The 21,488-nt window shown below is 36.8% G+C and overlaps 2 protein-coding genes across 3 annotated transcripts in view; one reads left to right on the top strand and one right to left on the bottom strand.

The window, feature by feature from the left end:
• The first annotated feature begins 1,231 nt into the window (after window positions 1-1,231).
• ap3m1 (adaptor related protein complex 3 subunit mu 1) lies at window positions 1,232-9,463 on the top strand. Its single transcript, XM_061745989.1, has 9 exons — window positions 1,232-1,453; window positions 2,536-2,813; window positions 4,318-4,489; window positions 5,251-5,388; window positions 5,478-5,563; window positions 5,698-5,831; window positions 6,885-7,092; window positions 7,222-7,366; window positions 8,422-9,463. The coding sequence occupies exons 2-9, from the start codon at window positions 2,541-2,543 to the stop codon at window positions 8,520-8,522; spliced, it is 1,257 nt and encodes a 418-aa protein (XP_061601973.1). The 5' UTR covers window positions 1,232-1,453; window positions 2,536-2,540; the 3' UTR covers window positions 8,523-9,463.
• A 1,464-nt stretch (window positions 9,464-10,927) lies between these two features.
• Window positions 10,928-21,488, bottom strand: part of LOC133464043 (vinculin-like) — a 35,999-nt gene continuing 25,438 nt past the window's right edge. The window contains exons 15-22 of one of the 2 annotated variants that reach the window (XM_061745987.1): window positions 21,307-21,415; window positions 20,894-21,196; window positions 20,683-20,807; window positions 19,032-19,217; window positions 17,756-17,932; window positions 15,650-15,853; window positions 14,370-14,474; window positions 10,928-11,439 (exon numbers count right to left, since the gene is read on the bottom strand). In XM_061745987.1, the coding sequence (XP_061601971.1) occupies window positions 11,293-11,439; window positions 14,370-14,474; window positions 15,650-15,853; window positions 17,756-17,932; window positions 19,032-19,217; window positions 20,683-20,807; window positions 20,894-21,196; window positions 21,307-21,415 (1,356 nt within the window). In that variant the 3' untranslated portion in view covers window positions 10,928-11,292. The remainder of the gene's footprint in view (window positions 11,440-14,369; window positions 14,475-15,649; window positions 15,854-17,755; window positions 17,933-19,031; window positions 19,218-20,682; window positions 20,808-20,893; window positions 21,197-21,306; window positions 21,416-21,488) is intronic. The other variant, XM_061745988.1, reaches the window with a different exon arrangement.

Genomic DNA, 21,488 nt, shown 5'->3' with positions numbered 1-21,488 from the left:
CAAAAATGTCGGTGCTATTTCCCTTAAAATAACTTGCTGTTTTTGTTATTAATTTTATTTATGTTTACTGTAGATCTCAAACTGTCAGCTCCTTTAAATCAGGACTAAAAACATTACTGTTTACTGATGCGTTTTCTTAAAGTAAATACTTACCTGCTGTACTCTACTGCCCTTACTCTTTGACAACTTGTGTTTTTTACGATTTTTCATTTCATTTATTCTTTATTTCATTAAAAAAACAAAACAATTCAATACAAATACAAATGTTACACAATACAAATTGTGAATGAAAAGGGAGCAGAAAGAAGAGTAATCTTATCTGATCTGCCCCTTTTTCCAAGAAATAACTTCACAAATAACATAAATTAAAAATAAAAAAAAACAACAACTAAGTGAATAAAAAACTAAAACAAAATAAAATTACCGCCGTCTATACATACAGGCTTTAATTGTTCTTTTGAATGTAATGTTTAAATTGGATTCTTTGTTTTCTTTATTCAGATTGTTCCATAAACTGTTTTATAAACAGTTTATTTACTGTTTAATTGTGTATTGCCGCTTTTAATGTTGATGTAAAGATTTTTGAATTACCTTATATTGAATTGTGCTATACAAATAAACTTGCCTTGCCTTTACCCTATTGTTTGTGTGTATGTCTCTTGTTCATGATACCTCCCAAATTATGTTCTATTTCCTTATATTGTATTGCATTTCCTCCTTTGTATATATTGAGGATTTTTTGTGCCAAAATTAAATAAATAAATACATCATTAATTAATTAAAATGGGAATGAAATATATCATTAATTAATTAAATGTATCATTAATTAATTAAATGCAGTTTTACATTTCATGATTCACACGCAACAAGAAATCATTAATTAAATGTGTCATTAATTAATTAAATGCTGAAATAATAAATATATATTTTTACTTAAAATGAATTGTATTTTAATTAATAAATGACATATTTCATTCTAATTTTAATTAGTTAATGACACATTTAATTAATTAATGATATATTTAATTCCCATTTTAATTAATTAATGATGTATTTATTTATTTAATTTTGGCACAAAAAATCCTCCATATGTATAAACGTGTGTCTTTGTTTATAAATTGTGTTCAATTATTCATTGGATGCCTGCAAGTCCGTACGCAGAGTAAGAAAACCCCCAGACCTTTAAGTGTAGCTGCCCGTAAAGCCCGCCTGAGTAAAAAGAGCGAAACTTTCAATCGAAAGGGTCGCAAGAGTTAAGGCGAGGATTGTTAACGCTTTTAACATCCCAGGACAGATTCCAGCACTTCACTAATACTCCCCGGGCTCGAGTGTCGTTGTTTGGAGGGTTTTATCGGGGACTTCGTTGTGTTTACGTGTGCAGAGTTGTTCAGGCGTCCCCTCAGAGACTCCTTCTGCCAAATCGACATTAGTTTTGTTGCAGCAGTCAACTCAGGTAAAAAACTAAAACAAGGAACAAGATGCCAAACTTTGCCCCTGTTTCTATATGCAGTTATTGTGTGTCTGTGGCGCTTTCAACCTTCTAGTTCATTAATTTTCCTTGTAATTTGGTTAATATGTTTGATTAGTAGCCAGGTAGTGAAGTTACAGTTATTGTGCAGGTTTTCAGGAGATACATTTTTCCAACAAATACTGAAGTGTAACCAGTACTCGAGTTGTAAAAAAAATCAGGGGGGATGGTGGATTTTGTCATATGGGGACAGATAATTTGTGCTGATTACAAATAATATAATATATTACAAATACTAGCAGTGACCAAAACAGCTGCAGAAATACTGCAGGAATGACATAGCAGCAGTTAAATGCAGCCTTCTGTAAGCAATATCCACTGGGCTTACATCAAATACATCAAAACACAACAATAAAAAACAGTTTTCTGAACTTATCAATATGCCTCTTTCCTTCACAGGATAAGTAAAATGGATCACTGCAAAAACTCAAAATCTTAACAAGAATATTTGTCTTATTTATAGTTAAAATGTCTCGTTTTAGTAAAAAAAAATCTCTTTACACTTGAAACAAGACTCATCACTGGAAAAAACAAAAATTTTCACCTGTTTCAAGTAGATTTTCACTTGAAATAAGTCGAAAAATCTGCCAGTGGAACAAGATTTTTGAGAAGATAAATCTTGTCCCACTGGCAGATTTTTCTACTTATTTCAAGTTAAAATTTACTTGAAACAGGTGAAAATTGTCAAATAAGTTATTTTTCTGGTGTTATTTTTCTGGTGATGACTCTAAATGTTGAAATAGCAGTAAAACCACATTCATTGATGAAATGACATAAAGGATGGAAAGGGGGGATGGCAGTTTTACAGGGGGGATGATTTTGACTGTTTTCTATTTCAGGGGGGATGTCATCCCCCCTCATCCCCCCTCAACTCGAGTACTACGTGTAACACATACATTGCATTGTTTTGAGTGATAGTGGGTTATGCTTATAAAGCAGCTGTTGTGGTTTCTTCCAGTCTGTGTCCATGTCATGCATTAACAGCAACAATCTCCTCATTGTTGCAGCTGAGATGATCCACAGCCTGTTCCTGATTAATCACTCGGGAGATATCTTCCTGGAGAAACACTGGAAGAGTGTCATCAGCCGGAGCGTGTGTGATTACTTTTTTGAGGTGAAGGAGAAGGTGGCGGACCCGGAAAATGTGCCCCCCGTTTTGCAGACCCCACACCACTATCTCATCTCTATATTCAGGGGCAAGATTGTCTTCCTGTCTGTCGTCCAGACTGAGGTCCCCCCGCTCTTCGTCATTGAGTTCCTGCACAGAGTGGCAGACACATTCCAGGTGGGATTTGACCTGATGGTGTTGATTTTTCCACTTGGATGTAAAATGTGCGCTACCGGCAGATTTTGAGTACTCTAACGTGGACTTTTTCTAGCTTGAGAATTTAACAAACTTCACTTTACCCGCTGTCTGCTGCAGAGGATCACATGTCTACAAAATCTGTGACCGTTATGCGGACTTTATCCCCCTAGGTTGTAAAGGATGTAAGTCTTTACTTATAAACCTGGGGCTTTTAATCTAATCTGTGGTATTTACCTAACACTCTTTGCTCTAGAACAACACATGGACATTTACACACAAACTTGCGCAGCTATCATTTTGAATAACTGCATTGACTTTCATTCAGTGTGGACATGGTAACCCTGACCGAACCTCATTTTACACATTTGGCCTAACTTCAGCCAATGTCAGAGTTAGAAATGATGTTTTGCAGGACTAGGCTGTGCTCCATGTGATACTGGCCTCAGTACAGAAAGCAATTATACCAGAAACAATCCCATTGAGGTCACAAATAACAGTGAAGCACACATTTTACCACAAAGAAAGACAGAGTAATAGGCATGGCCTTTATAAAAGAAGAATTCTTCAATATCAACGAGATATCAGAGGTAGTGGCTGTGCTTTTATGGGTATGTTGTGTTTATGTGTGTTATGTTGAAAATTAAAGTGGAAGTCTTGAACTCTGCAGGTTGATCCATAGATTAGGGCTGGGCGATATATTGAGATTTTAATATATATCGATATATTTTCAAATGCGATATGGTACAAGACAATATCGTTTATATCAATTTAAAAAAAAAAATATATATATATATTTTTTTTATGATTTTGATATAGCTTATTTTGTGACAAATTGACTTGAATGTTTTATTTGAGATTTGCACAAATGTTTTGTTATTTGCACAACTGTCAACCTCAGTGGAAAAGTCTGCCTGTTACTGTCTACATTGTATTAATTGCACAGTGTATTTTAATTTAATTGTTATGCAGGAAAGGGATATTTGTTTTATTTTATTCAAGAAGCATTTTTATTCTATATATGCAGGCAGTTTATTTTTATTTCATTTGTTTTATACATTTTGATATTGTGCAGACCTCTGGTAATAAAGGAACCTGTGTGACATTTGGCACGAGGCTTTGTATTAAAACTGAATGTTTTTTTTAAGGGTTTGCCTCAGAAAAAAATGAAGCTAACAGAGATGCTAACAGAGATGCTACGCTATAATGATTTGGGGGAAACCCCAATTATGGCACATAAAAAATATCGATTTACATCGAGTATCGCCATTTAGCTAGAAAATATCGAGATATGACTTTTGGTCCATATCGCCCAGCCCTACCATAGATGCATAATTTTCTTTGCAGACCATTAAACAGTTACTCCTGCAACAATATAGTTTAACATCAAGTATATTTCACATGCTGTGTATGATTTAAAAAAAACAACATAAAACTACTCATGTATGATGCCCCTTGTCAGTGTAACACTTATTTTTGTTTACAGGATTACTTTGGAGAGTGTTCAGAAGTTGTGATCAAGGACAACGTGGTGACTGTTTACGAGCTGCTGGAGGAGATGTTGGACAACGGGTTTCCACTAGCAACAGAGTCCAATGTCCTCAAGGAGATGATAAAGCCTCCCACCATCCTGCGGTCGGTTGTCAATACACTCACAGGTAACCAGATTTCAGCCCGTGTACCAAAATCAGATGGCTGTGTGGTTAATGTCATTCTTTTACTGGCTAAATATCATATACACTGTTGTAAGTGGAGAAAAATGAAGCCCTCTTTACAATGTTTTTTTAAATGATTTCAAACGATTTTTTGTCTCTGTAAAAACAATTAAGTCAAATAACTCTGCAAAAAAAATATTAGCTGATATATCAAAGTATCTTTTATTTGAATCTCTCTCTGAAATTTTTTTGATTTGATTTATTTTGTACATGTAAAAAACAACAATTCAAGAGAAGATAAGAAAACAAAACAAAGAATTTCATACCTTAACACTTGATATCTTAATTTACATGTGCAAAAATGTCGGTGCTATTTGCCTTAAAATTCCTTGCCGTTTTTGTTTTATTTAATTTAATTTATGTTTACTGTAGATCTGAGGTCTGCTCAAACTGTCAGCTCCTTTAAATCAGGCCTAAAAACATTACTGTTTACTGAAGCATATTCTTAAAGTAAATACTTACCTGCTGTATTCTACTGCCCTTACTTTTTGACATCTTGTGTTTTTTACGATTTTACCTCTTTTATCATCATTTTATTTGTTATTTACTGTTTAATTGTGTCTTGCCACTTTTAATGTTGATGTAAAGATTTTTGAATTACCTTGTGTTGAATCATGCTATACAATAAACATAATGCTATACATGTGCTATACATCTAAACCAGACGTCATTGTTAACGCGCCTTTGCCCTGTGTGTTTTCCAGGTGGTAGTAACGTTGGAGATGTGCTACCTACAGGCCAATTGTCTAATATTCCATGGAGGCGGGCCGGTGTGAAATATACTAATAACGAAGCCTATTTTGATGTGATAGAGGAAATAGATGCCATTCTAGACAAATCAGGTATTAAAAATCTCCACACCTGTAGTATGTATTCATGGCATCGAAACTTATTTTTTTGTGAATTGACATTACAATTGTTTTGACTCCAGGTTCGACAGTATTTGCAGAAATCCAGGGTGTAATTGAAGCCTGTGTGAAACTCACTGGGATGCCTGATCTCACTCTGTCCTTTATGGTCGGTTAATTTCCCCTAAACGCTCTGCTTTTTTGTCGGTGTATTTTTTTTAATCTTCTTTCACCCCCCCCCCCAAGTTTAAAATCTTCTCACTTTGTTTATTAATCCCTTTTTTTTTTTTCTTTTGTTCACAGAATCCCCGTCTCCTGGATGACGTGAGTTTCCATCCGTGTGTGCGGTTCAAGCGTTGGGAGTCGGAGCGTGTCCTGTCCTTCATCCCGCCAGATGGAAACTTCACACTCATGTCGTACCATGTCAGCTCTCAAAAGTACGTATTATATTTTGCTATTAAATACGGGTAATAATTGATGATAAACTTAGCTGGAAATCACATATAAATAGTGTAAAATCAAAAATGTCTAAAACCCTAGCAATATTAAATAAAACAAATTATTTTTTCTGTCAAAGAGCATAGTTTTTGATGTATAACTCACTCATAGTTCCATTCATGACTTATTGTGTGGAGATATGGGGTAACACCTATAAAACAAATACAAACCCTATTTTCCTGTTACAGAAAAGAGCTTTAAGGATAATTAATAGATATGACTATTATAAACCAACAAATAATCTCTTTATTAAATATAATACTCTAAAATTGCATGATATGATATAGCAGAGCAGAAAACTGTTCAATTTGCCTTTAAAGCCCAGCAGAAACTGCTTCCAAACTGCATTGAGGAATTGTTCCAAATAAAAGAAACCTGCTATGACCTGAGGGGGAAACTCATGTTTGAGATGACGACAGCAAGAACTAATATTAAAAAGAGATGGACATCAGTTAAGGCTAGAGAAATTTGGAATAGTTGTGACAACGACCTAAAAATGTGCAGTTCTATCTTCAAGTTTAAGGAAATGTTTAAAGAAAATACTGTAAATAAATATAAAACACTATAATTATAAAGTATATTATCAAAAACATTCTAGATTGTGAAACGTCAATTTTATATTTTCTCTTACTTATTTTTGTCTTCTTTACGTATTGTTTGTTTACACGGAGTAATGCTAATGTCTCATATTTAAGCTGATCTTAAGATAAAAAGGGTAGGCACTATAAGCTACGGCTTCAGCTACACCTTTTCGGCAAAAGAAATGTTTATTTTAACTTTCCATCTTGTTTTGTAAAAAAAGTGTTTACAAGCAGAAATAAAGATTCATTCATTCATTCATTCAATAAGTTAAGTATCACTATTGTAGCCAATCAAAACACAATGGACACTCACAGTGTCAATGTTTTATATTTCAATGCCCGCCACCCCTCTCATTAATAATCCCCTTACCATTTTCCACTGAGGCTACTTGTGTCTGTTTCTTTCCTCAGTCTCGTAGCCATTCCAGTGTACGTGAAGCAGAACATCAGCTTCTTAGAGACGGGATCTTGTGGTCGTCTGGACATCACCATCGGACCCAAGCAGACCATGGCGAAAACAGTGGAGGGTTTGATGGTCACCATTCACATGCCTAAAGCCGTGCTCAGTGTCAATCTCACAGCCACACAGGGAAACTACACCTACGACCTGGCCACCAGGGTAACCAGCCCTTGACCAGGCTCTTTAAAGCTCTCTGCAGGGCTGCTTAGATCTTAATTACTTCTGTCCTAAATGTTAAATTGATTGGTTGGCAATGAAGCCTCACTCCGAGCACACATGTTTTCATAGGTGCTGGTTTGGGACATTGGTAAACTCAACACCCAGAAGCTTCCTAACTTACGAGGCAGTCTGAGTATGCAGGCCGGAGTCCCAAAGCCTGAGGAGAACCCCTCGCTCAACATTGATCTGAAGATACAGCAGCTGGCTATATCAGGTGATTAGAGATTACTTTCCTTTTATAAAGACCTGCTCCAACAAAAATGTTTAACTTCATCGTAAATCTGAAGAAAACACAAATTATAGATTGTTAAACTAAGGAGTCGAGGCTGTTTTCTTTACATATTATTACATATTGAATAATGATTATTATTTTGTGGTAGAGCTGTTCGATTTTGCCCAAAAATAAAATCTCGATTTTTTTTCTCTCAAAATCCGATTTTCGATTACGATTACGATTATTTTGTGAATTGACAAAAGGCAAAGAAATGATTTTAAATATGCTGTTTTTTTATTGAACATTTGCCCCATTGGGCTTTAAGTGCAAACTTTGCTCTTATTAAACCAAAAATGAATGAATAAAGTGCAAAACTCTGTAAAATAAGTTGAAAAAAAGTTTTAAAAAATATAATAAAATATAAAGTTTTATCTCTGAAAAAAAAATCAGCAAATCAGCACTTGCAAACATACAGTAAGTTATATTTCCAATTAAATAAAACAAGACATTTTCTAATTAAACTAAAATGGGTCTTTGCATGCTAAATAATAATGCAACCCATGAAGGAGGTAGAGGTGTGTAATGGGGCACTTGTCGCAGGTATTGAGAGGTATTTCCATCAATCATTAATATGGCATCAATCATTAATATGTGTGCAGACAAGGTAAAAAAAAAAATTTAAAATCGATTTTACGATTTTCATGTTTTAACATCGTTCTAATTACATAATTGCGATTACGATTTAAAATCGATTAATCGAACAGCCCTATTTTGTGGGGAGAAAAATTGATGGCTTAAGATATTCCCTTTCAATAATTGGAGTTTTAGGGGTTTAATACCTTTAAAAGAGAGTTTGTACCTGAGCCAGCTTTCAAGTTCAAAAAGGTTTCCTGTGAATCCCTTTCAGCTGTTATTTTCTTGCACTTTGAGATGGATATTTCCTTTGTCCCGGATGTCAAAGGTCCTTGTAGGGGAAATGGAGTTTTAAATGAGTTTGGAGAACAGGGTTTGTGTTTGCTATCACTCCTCTTCTGACCTCTGTCTGCTCTGTGCAGGTCTCAAAGTGAGTCGTCTCGACATGTTCGGAGAGAAGTACAAGCCATTTAAAGGGGTGAAATACCTGACGAAAGCGGGAAAATTCCAAGTGCGGACCTGAGCGATGGTCAAAGATCAGCAAGCCAATGTGCCAGAGACGGTGCCAGGTTACTCTACTGTCAAATCAGCTTTCCAACAAGTCTTAAATATTCAAAGATGCATTGTTGTTAAAGAACGTTTCTGCCTTCTAACAGTTATTTATCATAGATTTGGTATTTTGTGTGTGTGTGTAATATATCAATTGTGTTTTTATGGTATTTAAAGGGAAGCCTTAATAATCACGTGATCTTGTTGAATGCCTATATGTTTCTTTGCAGTTTAAATTAGCTGCATTGTATGCCTTATTCCTTACTTTTTGCTTCTTTTTCTTCTTCTTCTTTTAACTAACACGTTCTAAGTGCTGCCTAAGTGGAATATTTTACTTTGAAAAAGGAGACTATATGTGGCTCACTGCCTTGCTCTTCACCACACATCTGCACCTGAATAATAATGCCTGCATGTTGCCTGAGAGTAAGCACACTTTATATGATATTAGGTAGCCCGTTTTATACATACAGATACGTTTATTTTTGAAAAGTCTAATGTAATACCCTCTATGAGTCAGTACAGGCACTTTTTGCACACATTCACTGTTTTAATGTGGCCTTCAAAGAGCAGTTTCAGCTCTGAATAGAATATGTCTGGGACACGTGAGGGAAATATATTTTAAAAACATCTCATATTAAAGTACAAAGTGTAGGTTGACCAAAGAACAGTTAGTCTGTTGGGAATAGCACGAATAAATCTTTAAGAGCCACACATTAATCTGAATGACACTTCTCAGCACAGCATTTGCACAATCAATCAATTGTCTACATGAAAAATGCTTCTTAAAGCTCTTGTATGAAGTTGAATCTGTATGTCAGTTTATAAGATGTCTATAAAAGCTTTACATTCATGTTTGTGTATGCATTGTTATTAAATAACCATGCCCTGAAAGGTACTTCAGTTCTGCATATACTTCAGAGTAATAACTGAACGGATTATCATGAAATGTTGGGCAGACATCCCCCCCCCCAGATTCATTTTAATAGATATGGTGTAATAAACGTTAACCAGATGTTCAAAGCTTTAGCTTTTCTGTGCATTTAGCTCCAGGTGGTATTTACTGGCATGGACATGCAAAGTTCTCTGTACATCCAGAGACTTGTGAAGCAAGTTAAGCAGCAGACGTCTCTCATCATTATAGTCATTTATTCTTCCAAGGCACAGCAGATGTGTTGGCAGGGCTAGAGGCTATCGGTACATTCAGGGTGAATGAAAACATCAGGTACACACAGCTCCACACCCTGTCACTCTCAGTGAAGGAACAGTGACTGCTACATGCTCTGCAGGCCCAAATAAAAGTGAAATGCAGTATTCTGTGCTGTGATTAGACCTCAACATTCACAGGGATGGCTGAAGAAGACTGTTAAGAGTTAGATTACACACCGAACACACACATACTGTTTCAAAACAAGTTAAATTTACTCTGGTATTCTTAAAAAAAAAGAAAGAAAAGAAAGCCCTACTGATAAAGGAATGAAAATGAGCATTCGCTGATCTTGCTTTATGTGTGACATCAATATGTAGTTCTGTTTTACATCTGACACATTACAGGATGCTGGGCTGGCATCCCTGCATCATATCACAAAGAAGTTTTACTCTCAAACCACCGGGGTCGTCTTGAAATAAAATCTGTTACAGCATTCAAAGTGAGGAAGAAGGACAAAAAACAAAAAATGAGATGCTGGATGACTGTCCAAATAATCCCCAACAGCTCAACTGTTACAGAGAGTGCAGGCACAAAGCATTACGAGTCAAATAATAAAAAAAAAACAAGAAAACATTCACAAATCTTTTTTTCTAACTTCAAAAAATTAACAGTTTCTACAAAAGGTCTGCATTGTTGATTTTAATAACCTGGATATTTATTATTAAGAGAACTTAATGAGGCTTACAGTAATGTAAAACAAATCCTTTGGCATTTTATCACTGTTAAAGTTAAATAAAACTGAAACACAATTCAAAACACATCAAAACCATGTCAAACTTCAACATCACTCATACCAACACCGTGACCATTTCAGAAAGTATGAACTTTACTGCAATCTCTAAATAATAGCTTTGTGATTGAGAACCACTCATTTTTAGCACTTTCAGGACCTTTTAGTTATTCAAGTATAGACATCATCAATGACAACAGCGATGATGTATTGCTATTGAATTCATAGGTATTTATTTAGTCATCATTAAAAATAAGCATCAAAGGACTCCACACTTTAGTGTCATTCCCAGGGAATAAAACTGAAAAATTTCCCCTAAACATTTTATATACAACAGACGATAAGAAACTCACACACACACACACACACAAAAAGAAGAATGCAAAGTAAACTTCCTCTTTGAGTTAGGTATCTTATAATGTCAGAATTTGCCTTTGAATTTGCCTTTTATAAAATAGAAAAAACATTTCATGCAAAAAATATATGCCTGGGATCTGGATTAAAGTCTTGAGACAAAACATACCAAAAATATATATTTAAAAACGGTCTCCGATGATAAGCCTGCATTATTCCACAGTAGCAGATACAAGAGGGCAAAGCTGAACTCACTCCAGTAAATAAAACCTACATGGCACCAAATCTACTGCTTTCTGCTGTTTGCACCCAAACTACGCTGGAGAAAATAAGTCCTGCTGTTTCCTCTTGAAGTGCTGTCTAACAATGAGAGCACTGAGTGCTACTTTTACTCGAGGTTTGTGCTACCGATTCAAGGTGAAGGTTGTTACTAGAGTCAGTGTCCTTGTAGTTTTATTGGTACCAAGGGGTTTTCCGCACCCAGCGGAGGGTGCATCCTGCATCCGTGCGGATCTTGATGGAGGCGGCTTCTGCTTCTCTGACAGTCTCCTTCACCGACTGCATCAGATTCTGGGCGTTATGGACCAACATCTCCGTAGCCTAGACAGGGAAATGGATAGCAATCAACCACTTTCAGATGATGTCACAACTAATGTAAGAGATTTACTCAAAGAGCCCATGGTGTACTCATTCATAAGTTGATCATTTTATGTTAAAATTAGGTCAATCAGGTCAAATGTTAACCTCAAACCACCATCTGTTTGAAATGCTCTCTTTTTGCTCCCGTCCTTTTTCCGTCCTGTTTTTGAGAGGAGCAGTCTTAGTGTGCTTTGTTTTGATTACTAAGCTAATTCAAAAAAGCTAAAGCGCCCACATCCTCAGTTAGAGGTAGGGATGGGCGGTATGGACAAAAAAATGTATCACGATAATTTCTGGCATTTAACCCAATAACGATAAAAAAAATACCAATACAAAAAGTGTCATCAACGGGAATATTTCTTTCTTTCTTTCTTTCTTTCTTTCTTTCTTTCTTTCTTTCTTTCTTTCTTTCTTTCTTTCTTTCTTTCTTTCTTTCTTTCTTTCTTTCTTTCTTTCTTTCTTTCTTTCTTTCTTTCTTTCTTTCTTTCTTTCTTCTTTCTTTCTTTCTTTCTTTCTTTTCTTTCTTTCTTTCTTTCTTTCTTTCTTTCTTTCTTTCTTTCTTTCTTTCTTTCTTTCTTTCTTTCTTTCTTTCTTTCTTTCTTTCTTTCAGGCTCATTTCTTTCGTTCTTTCTTTCTTTCTTTCTTTCTTCTCTTTCTTTCTTGTCTTTCTTTCTTTCTTTCTTTCTTTCTTTCTTTCTTTCAGACTCATTTCTTTCTTTCTTTCTTTCTTTCTCTCTTTCTGGCTCATTTCTTTCTTTCTTTCTTTCTTTCTTTCTTTTCTTTCTTTCTTTCTTCTTTCTTTCTTTCTTTCTTTCTTTCTTTCTTTCTTTCTTTCTTTCTTTCTTTCTTTCTTTCTTTCTTTCTTTCTTTCTTTCTTTCTTTCTTTCTTTCTTTCTTTCTTTCTTTCTTTCGTTCTTTCTTTCTTTCTTTCTTTCTTTCTTCTGGCTCATTTCTTTCTTTCTTTCTTTCTTTCTTTCAGACTCATTTCTTTCTTTCTTTCTTTCTCTCTTTCTGGCTCATTTCTTTCTTCTTTCTTTCTTTCTTTCTTTCCGGCTCATTTCTTTTTCTTTCTTTCTTTCTTTCTTTCTTTCTTTCTTTCTTTCTTTCTTTCTTTCTTTCTTTCTTTCTTTCTTTCTTTCTTTCTTTCTTTCTTTCTTTCTTTCTTTCTTTCTTCTTTCTTTCTTTCTTTCTTTCTTTCTTTCTTTCTTTCTTTCAGGCTCATTTCTTTCTTTCTTTCTTTCTTTCTTTCTTTCTTTCTCTTACCGTGGGGAATTTTTTTGACGGTTTATCGTGAACGGTAAAATATCACCCATTCCTAGTTAGAGGTGTGCCAAACTACCCTGTTACAACCAAAAACGTAATAACGGCCAATAATGTAATAACTGCCAATAATGTAATACTTTTGGCCATTTCAAATGTAATAAAGCCAATAGTGTAATAATGTGCCAATAATGTAATAAAAAAAAAGTTTTATTACATTATTGGCTCATTATTACACTATTGGTTGTAACAATCCCGACCCCCCCTCTATATCGGATGAACCTGCTTGTATAGCTGATGAACCTGGCTTTCTGTTTCAAACTGAAGCTAATTCTGATAAACAGTCTATGGCTAACCCTTTGGTTGACAATGACATTGAGGATGCTGGACGCAACAGTGGTCTGAGTACAAGAATAAAGGAGTTGTTTAGCAAGGACAGCCGATGGATGAAAGCCTGGATAGTCCTTACTCATCTGACTTTCGGGCAGTACAAAATCAAAGACATATACTGGAAGAAGTAATCCCAGTTGTCTGTTATGATTCCTCCCTTGTCAACTATTTTAAGTTTTTTTTTCACATTTGTAAATGAGCGAAAGCTACTTTTCATTTGAGGAGGAACAGTTTTTATTTTTTTTGTTCATGTTTTTGCTGTATGTATATTATATATTGCAGTTCAGATTTTTTGATTGGAAATAAACAATAATAAAAACAAGAAGAAGAAGAGAGAGACGCCTCAGGACGCTTGTAACATACTTCTGTTAACCAGTCAACAAATAGATCACTACTGAAACCAGCTGTTGGAGATCTAAAATGAATGCTCTGCAGGGTTCATATGTCTAACTTTGTTTTTCATGTTTGAAAATTAAAAACTACATCAACACATTGAGCTTACAGGCCCCAAGTGACGTTTCAAAGTTGTTGTTGTTGTTGTTTTTTTGTTTTTTTTACAGTAATGATAAAGCAGCTGTGTAGATGTTTGTGTAGACATATCTTGGATGAATAAATATGACGACTATATGTCATCCACTAACTGCCCAAAAACTGCAAAAAAAACCTTTATTTCCAAGAGCTGCTGTCATATTTATGTGTTATTACATTATCGGCACCAGTTATCACATTTTGAAAGTTTTTTTTAAATACCAGGCCAATAACGTAATAACCAGCCAATAATGTAATGCCTTATTACATTATCGGCAAAAAGTTATTACGTTATTGGCTCAAAAGTTTTATTACATTATTGGCACATTATTACACTATTGGCTTTATTACATTTGAAATGGCCAAAATTATTACGTTATTGTCAGTTATTACGTTATTGGCCGTTATTACGTTTTTGGTTGTAACATACCCTCTAGGCAGACATTATGCAAATGCATTTATGATGAAGCAGTGGAAAAGCATAGACAACAAGCAACACATAACAAATAAGGTCCAGAGCAACTATTAAAGCGGTAATTACATTTTTGTAACATATTGACATAGAGCTAGTTTTAACTGCTTTACACATGGTTTGGTGCTCTTTAGGGATAATAAATCAAAATATATGGTTTTGTGCGACGAGTATTGAGTCAATGTTATTTTATCTGTATTATTTTTGGCTTTTGTTTCTTTGTGCAGTGTTGTGTGTTTACCTGCTCCGACTCTTCTTCGCTGATGTTTGTTCGGCCCAGCATGGTGGCTTTGACAGTAGACAGGATCTTCAGCTGAGTGCTGATGGTTGGGATTCGCTCACACACCTGCAGAAGGAGAGATTATGAGTGTGGCTATCTAAGTGTTGTTTTCCAAAATGATCTTTGACAACAAAAGTGTTTGTTTTCTTTTTACACCCTTATAAACTGGTGGCTCAGTGTGTTCATATAGCCATACAATGGCTTCGTCTACTCCAGCAGTTCCCAACCTTTTTTCCTTGGAGCCCCCCCTACTTGTGTCTAGCTAGTCTAGACTAGTGGGCCCCCCCCAAAAAAAGAGTAAAGTGATTCGTTACAAACCTTTAATTGAAAAAAATGAACAATAATTATGTTTTTTGATACATTTATCTTTGGTTTACCCTGTATACAATATCTATGCAATATCTGTCTGTCTACCTCACACACATTCTACCTGCTTTTTTTTCTTTCGCAATGTACAGTATATACTGTCCTGTAATTATATATTTTTTTTTTACTTTTTACTTTTTTACCCCCTTCCCTGCATGTATGTGTTAAGTTACTGCTGCTAACATGTGAGTTTCCCCATTGAGGGAGTAATAAAAGATTATCTTATCTTATCTCTTATAGATATGACTTTGTTTTTTTTCACTTAATTTTGTGTCACCAATGTTTAAAATCTGCACAAAAAATAATTGCAAGGACATAAAAATATTTCTGAAAAATGTCTCTCAATATGAGAGCGAATATTTGTAACATTTTTCCTTTAACAACCTGCCGGAGTAGTAGTATGATTAAATGTTGAATAATTATATAATACGTTTTTAAGTTTTTATCCTGCTAAATAACTTAGTATTTTAAAATGACCAAAATATATTTCTAAGTGGGTTTATACAGACTTGGATTACTGTATTCCATTAGTTGTGTTATTATGATTTTTTATTTATTTAACATGCGCAAATATAATTTGTACAACTGCATATCCTCAAAGCAGACAAAGTTTCACGCCCCCCCAGAGATCTCTGGCGCCCCCCCAGGGGGGGCCCGGAACCCAGGTTGGGAGACACTAGTCTACACTGATCAAATAACAGAAGCTTAAATAACATAAAGACAATCAGCTACAGAAGTGATGCCTTCATTCATTCTTGTGAGAATGAATAACAGGTAAATGCTGACACAGTGTAAAGCAACCAGGGTAATCGTTATCATGACATGTTATCAATATGATTTGAATATTTCGTGGGTACATATGATTATGTCCTTACCTGCAGCAGGTTAGTTCTGATGCGTCTGTCGGTGCACTGCTTAGCTACTTCTTTGGCCAGTCTCGTCACCTCATCCGAGGCCTTGGCGATGTCCTTGGCACACTGGATCAGGGCTCGCTTATTCCCGCTTCCTCCACGCACCAGTCGAGACATTTCTGCCATCAGCAGAGCCATGCGCTTGGCCGCTGCTATGATATCGTTACCCTGTGTGCACAGCACGCAGAGGGAGGCAGTAAGAGCTGCGATCAGAGGAGAGCTGAGCTTTGGATAAGGAATTAGGATGGAAAGATCCGTGTAGTAGAACTATGCAAAGAGTGCCATCAAACACTAAACCATCGCTGGTGTCTTGTTTAGAAGCACGCTGCATGCAGTGTCAGTGCAAGTTATCACACTTTTCTAGTGTTCACAGATGGAGATATGAAAAATAATTTAACCGTGGTCACAATAGAGTCAACCTGAGGTTAGTACCCATGAGGTGATGAGTGTTCGGGTGATTAGTGCACACCCTGAGACTAAGAAGCAGAAGCAGTTGGGTTCAGCAGGCAGTCTAACGTCAAAGCTACATCACCCAGGACTCTTTATGGAAACTGTCATCCTTGGCTTCCCAGGCTGGCCAGACAACGAATGACTGACCACAGAGGTAACAGTGAGACAAAGCACTTGGCTCCTCCTTTGAATCACTTTACCAGATGAGAAACATACGAGAGGGACTTGTGAAGCCAGTACCAGTTTGTGGTGCAGCAAACAAACTTGCCTTTACCTCAGTTCTCAACCCGTAGTGCAACTTTAGCATGGCATCAGCGTAACCGTGTGTAGACCATCTGAGTAGAATGCAACAACGGTGAAAACTTCAGCTGCAGCTGGTTGGAGGTTTCCATGGTAGTGGCGGATGCAGAGCTCGTTTTTGGCACAGCCGCAGTCATTGTCAGCCAGAGCTATTTCTTTCTCTTTTAGTGTGGTGCATTTATCTTTTCACATGCGTGGACGTGCATGATTGGGTGTGCATTTGTGGTCAAAAAGTACTTTTTCATGGAGTAAGATACAGTAACTTCCAAAAAGATGTGTCCATGTTATAACTATTCGTATTCGTAATGATAAACATTTGTATGTAAATAAAAAAGTTGTACCCAAAATTCTGCTGTCACACACATGAGTCTGATAAATTATTAGGGTTAGGATTGTTTTTATGTGAGTATGAATTTAAAAGCTGTGAGTGCAAAGTCTTGTGAATACAACTCTAATTTCTACGACTACGAGTTTTCACTGTGAACACGAATTCAAGTTTATGGGTACGAGTCGAAAAACTGTTGAAATGACGTCACAGGCAGGTCAAAGCATAGACAAAAATAGAGAAACATATTTTCTCATCAACAAAACATATTTTTCATTTTTCAAGTAACAAAATAACATATTTTAACTATTTTTCAGATTTTTTCAATTATTTTATTGTCTGAAAAATGGTTCAAATGTTATTGTATTTTCTGAAAAATGGTTCAAATATGTTATTTTGTTATTTGAAAAATTTTGTTTTTGTTGATCTATTTTTCTATATTTTTCTTATTTTTGTGAGAGGGGATATATATTGTTTTTTGGCACTACCTTGTTCTCTATAGCAGATATAACATGAATTACTCCTATGTGGGATCAATAAAGTTCTTATTTTTGCCATTTTTCAGACAATAAAATAACATGTTTTGTTGATGAGAAAATATGTTTCTCTATTTTTTTTATGTCTATGCTGTGACCTGCCTGTGACGTCATTTCAACAGTTTTTCGACTCGTACCCATAAACTTGAATTCGTGTTCACAGTGAAAACTCGTAGTCGTAGAAATTAGAGTTGTATTCACAAGACTTTGCACTCACAGCTTTTAGATTCATACTCACTTAAAAACAATCCTAACCCTAATAATTTATCAGACTCATGTGTGTGACAGCAGAATTTTGGGTACAACTTTTTTATTTACATACAAATGTTTATCATTACGAATACGAATAGTTATAACATCTTTTTGGAAGTTATCTTACTCCATACTTTTTGACTAAAAAGACTGTCTGGCCCACATGTGGTTGTGTGTGTGCGCTCATGTGAATGTATGTGCGCAGACCTTGCTGGACCACTTGCGCGCCTCCTGGTGCAGAGCCTGAGCAGCTGCCAGAATGGGTTGATTGACAGGCTGGTTGGACGGCATCATCAGCAGCTCTGGCTCATAGTCATCCTCACCATCAGTAAACTCATCTTCATCATCTACATCCCTCTCCTCTACTGCCTCCACATCCTCAGGCTGGGCCAGGCACGGGGAGGGTGGGAGTGGGTGGGATTGTTGGAGGCGTTTGGAGGAGCAGGGTTGATTGGGAAAGATGGGGGAAGGAAAGAGGGCAAAGAGGGAGTGGGAGGAAGAAGAAGAAGCAAGGGGGAAAAAAAGGAGGAAGCCATGGATGGCAGGAGGGAGGGAAGCATGGGAAAAGGACGCATTTAGTACAGATGAGAGGCACTGGATGGAAGAACAGAAGATAGGAGGAGGAGCATATACAAGCGTGCTGCAGGAGCAGGGAGGTGAAACTGAACGCAAAGCCAAAATAACAGCTTTGATGGAAAAAAAGAGGACAGGGGACTTGGCTTGGAACGACAGCAGGTGCATGATGGGCCTGAGGCAGTGGCTGAGTTGAGCTTATGAAATCTGATCGAACACGCTCTAACGCTAACCAAAATCAGGGCCTGGCATCCATCGAGAGCATTTAGGAGTCTAGCTGTGTGCAGAGAAACTGAAGGTGACACGATGCTGTTGTGGGAAATAGATTTGGATTCCTGCTTCGCAAAACACCTCTAATGTGTGGAACTCAACACAGCTGTGGAAAAACTGTTAGGGCGCTATGAAAGGGAAAATGATTATGAGGCACACAGAGACAGCAAGAAGGCTTTATTCATTGATTATCACTGGTCAGTTTTACAAACCAACTATCCCTGAACACAGAGACATCTGAATGCACACATACACAGAGTCTTCTGCAAATATACCGCTCCATCCTTCTGTAATGGATGGAGAGTTGGATTGTCTCCAGCATTTTCTCAAACCTGAGCATGTAAGTGTGCATGTGCAGCTCGTTATAACACAAAGAACAGATGACAGTTTCCGTTATTTTTTCCTGAAAATATAATCGAGCCACCGATCTCCACATTTCAGGATCAACTTGACTTTTAAAAATTCAGATTTTCTTCAGAATATATGAAGGCACTTAATTGTCGTGCAAGTATCTTATTGCCAACAGAGAGAAAAAGCAGTGTTATGTGATCATAATTGCACACCAATATAACAAGTCTGCACAGACGTTTGAGTTAAATAACCAGATTGTACGTCTCTGTGTGTGTTTGCGTGAACTGACCTTGCTTGACCACTTGCGCGCTTCGTCGTGCAGCTGCCTGGCTGCCACCATCATGGGCTCGCTGAGAACCTCGCCCACCTTCTGCTCCGGGAACTCCTCATCCTTTTCCTCCGGGGGAGGGGGCCGAGGTGGAGGCACTTCACCTTCTGGCAAAGGGGGCTTGGGTGGAGCCTGCTCATCACTGACCTGGAAAATAAACGCGGACACACAGAAAAACACAGGCCGCTTCCTTAAATGTCCTTGAGGAACAGAGGGGGTGTGATGGGAGCATAAGACATAAAATGAAGGATCTGATGTTTAAAATTTATAGTTAATACATATGAAAACTTGCATTATGTGATTCCCACCATAAGCTTTATCATAGTCAAATTCTCTGGAAATATTGATTGGCCTCATCTGAACAGTTTAATTTGGACTGTGTGGGTGAAACTTTAATGAGAACAACAGTAGCAGGAATATCCTTCGGCTGAGGCCAAAGGATGATGATGATGAGGTTAATTATTAGACAAATCAAAAGTAATCAAATCCAGTCTGTGATGTATTCCAATATCTGGAGTTTCCTTTTTTACTTAAAGCTCACTGACTTCTAACAGGAGAGAGAAAAAAAAAGAAAGCATCTCAAATTTAAGATCATGATATATGACCGAAAGGGATCTTAATTTGGCAAGAATTAGTGTGTTCATGTATGACACCAGCACTCATATTAAGGTCTTCGGGGTCTTTTGGAAATATATCACGGCATATAACCATATTGTAGTTTGAGGAACTTTAATTTACAGTTTATCCCAGTTTACTGCACCAGTAAAACAGCTCATGGGTTTGCTGCAGAGATGCAGACTCAGCGGGGGACTTGCTCTGCCCAATTTTCAGTTATATTATTGGGCAGCTAATATACAAAAGATCTGCTACTGCTTTAAAATTAATCTGAAGCCCTCTCCTCTCATCGCCATATTTGGGATTCCGAATTCCTCACTGAATTTAAACTCAGCCCAGAGAGATGTTGTTGCCTTTACATCTTTGATAGCAAGGCGTACATTATTGTTACATTGGAAATCTGCTGTAAGTCCCTCAATTTCTATGTGGCTTAAGGTTATGATGTCTTTTCTGAAACTTGAAAAAATCAGGTACTCTAGTCGTAGAAGTACTGAAAAGTTCTATCAAAGATGGCAACATTTCATATCCCATGTTTCAAACTTAAAAGTGTTACCCACTTAGAGGTGCCTGTATAGTGCTTGGCACTCATTCAGGTGTTTTCATATACTTTTTCTTTCCTTTTTGCAATTTTATTTATGTGTGGGTGTGTATTTGCATTATGGTGTTTAGAGTAATAGTTTAGTGAGCTGTTTTTTATTTATTTATTTTTTTTTAATTTTATATATATATTTTTTATTATTTTTTATTATTATTATATATTTTTTATGTTTCTATGTTGGAGGGGTTAAAAAAAAAGGGGAAAAAATCTTTGACTTGTGATTTTCTTTTAGTGATACTTGGTACACTACGGTCACTGAATGTAGTGATCTATTGTTTTTTTTTTTTCTTCGGAATAGTTATGAAGATGTATGTACCATTGTTACTTTGGCTATTGATCTCAATAAAAAATGTATAAAAAAAAAAAAAAAAAGGCTCATGGGCATCTGAATGCGCTTACGTGAAGCTGGTCCAGGTCAGGAGGCGGAGGAGGGAAGTCGGGCTCCTGAGGCTGGAAGGCTTCTCTCACTTTTCCTACTGCAGCCAGGATCCTCAGACATGAGTCCAAATAAGCTTTCTGCAGAGCTGCAGACAAGAGCGTATAGCACAAAGAAAGATAAGACAGTAAACAAAACATTGTCATTTTGTTTCAAAACCTCTCCACTCTGTACCTTTATCCTGTATATTCCCAGCCACTGCCTTCGCGTCCATCACCATGGGGGAAATAGTGTGTGAGAGGATGTCTGAGGCGTGTTTCACTGTGTCTCTGAACCGTGGATCTTCAGAGTTTTCAACTTCCCTCTTGGCCACCAACAGGACCCGATTAGCTCGTCTCGCAATGCTTGTTGCCCCGGCAACAAGCATTTGGGGCTGAACGTTTGCCATAGCAACTCGACACTTGTCAATGTCTTTCTTTATAGCCTCCTCAGAAGCATCTAACAGGGATTTTGTGTCGATGGCTTCGTCAACCAGACCTGAAAGTACACATGCACACGCATTGACACTTTTTCTGATTGTTCCAGGCTGTTTCAATGCTGCGATGTAAAACTCTCTACTGTTAAAACTTATGCAAGCGGTTCCTCACCAGTGAGTCTCTCCACATTGTCAATCCACTGGTTCTTCATGGTGTCAAAATGCTCATATGCTGCTTTGTTTCCAGGATTCTTCAGCATGATCCGAGCAGCGGAGGTCACCTGCACAGTCACAGACATGTCACACTCGGGCTGGTATCAGTTTAGTGTCAGTCTGTGTATTCATGCAAATGAG

Source organism: Cololabis saira, chromosome 17, assembly GCF_033807715.1.
Source record: "Cololabis saira isolate AMF1-May2022 chromosome 17, fColSai1.1, whole genome shotgun sequence".
NCBI lineage: Eukaryota > Metazoa > Chordata > Actinopteri > Beloniformes > Belonidae > Cololabis > Cololabis saira.
Note: the sequence above shows the minus strand (reverse complement) of the source record. Positions and strands in the feature narration are given on the sequence as shown.

Bases quoted from the DNA above. Each gene is read 5' to 3' on its own strand.
- ap3m1 (XM_061745989.1), top strand. From the start codon at position 2,541: ATGATCCACAGCCTGTTCCTGATTAATCACTCGGGAGATATCTTCCTG. The intron at 7,093-7,221 runs GTAACCAGCCCT...ATGTTTTCATAG, and splicing joins CCTACGACCTGGCCACCAGG to GTGCTGGTTTGGGACATTGG. The intron at 7,367-8,421 runs GTGATTAGAGAT...TGCTCTGTGCAG, and splicing joins ACAGCAGCTGGCTATATCAG to GTCTCAAAGTGAGTCGTCTC.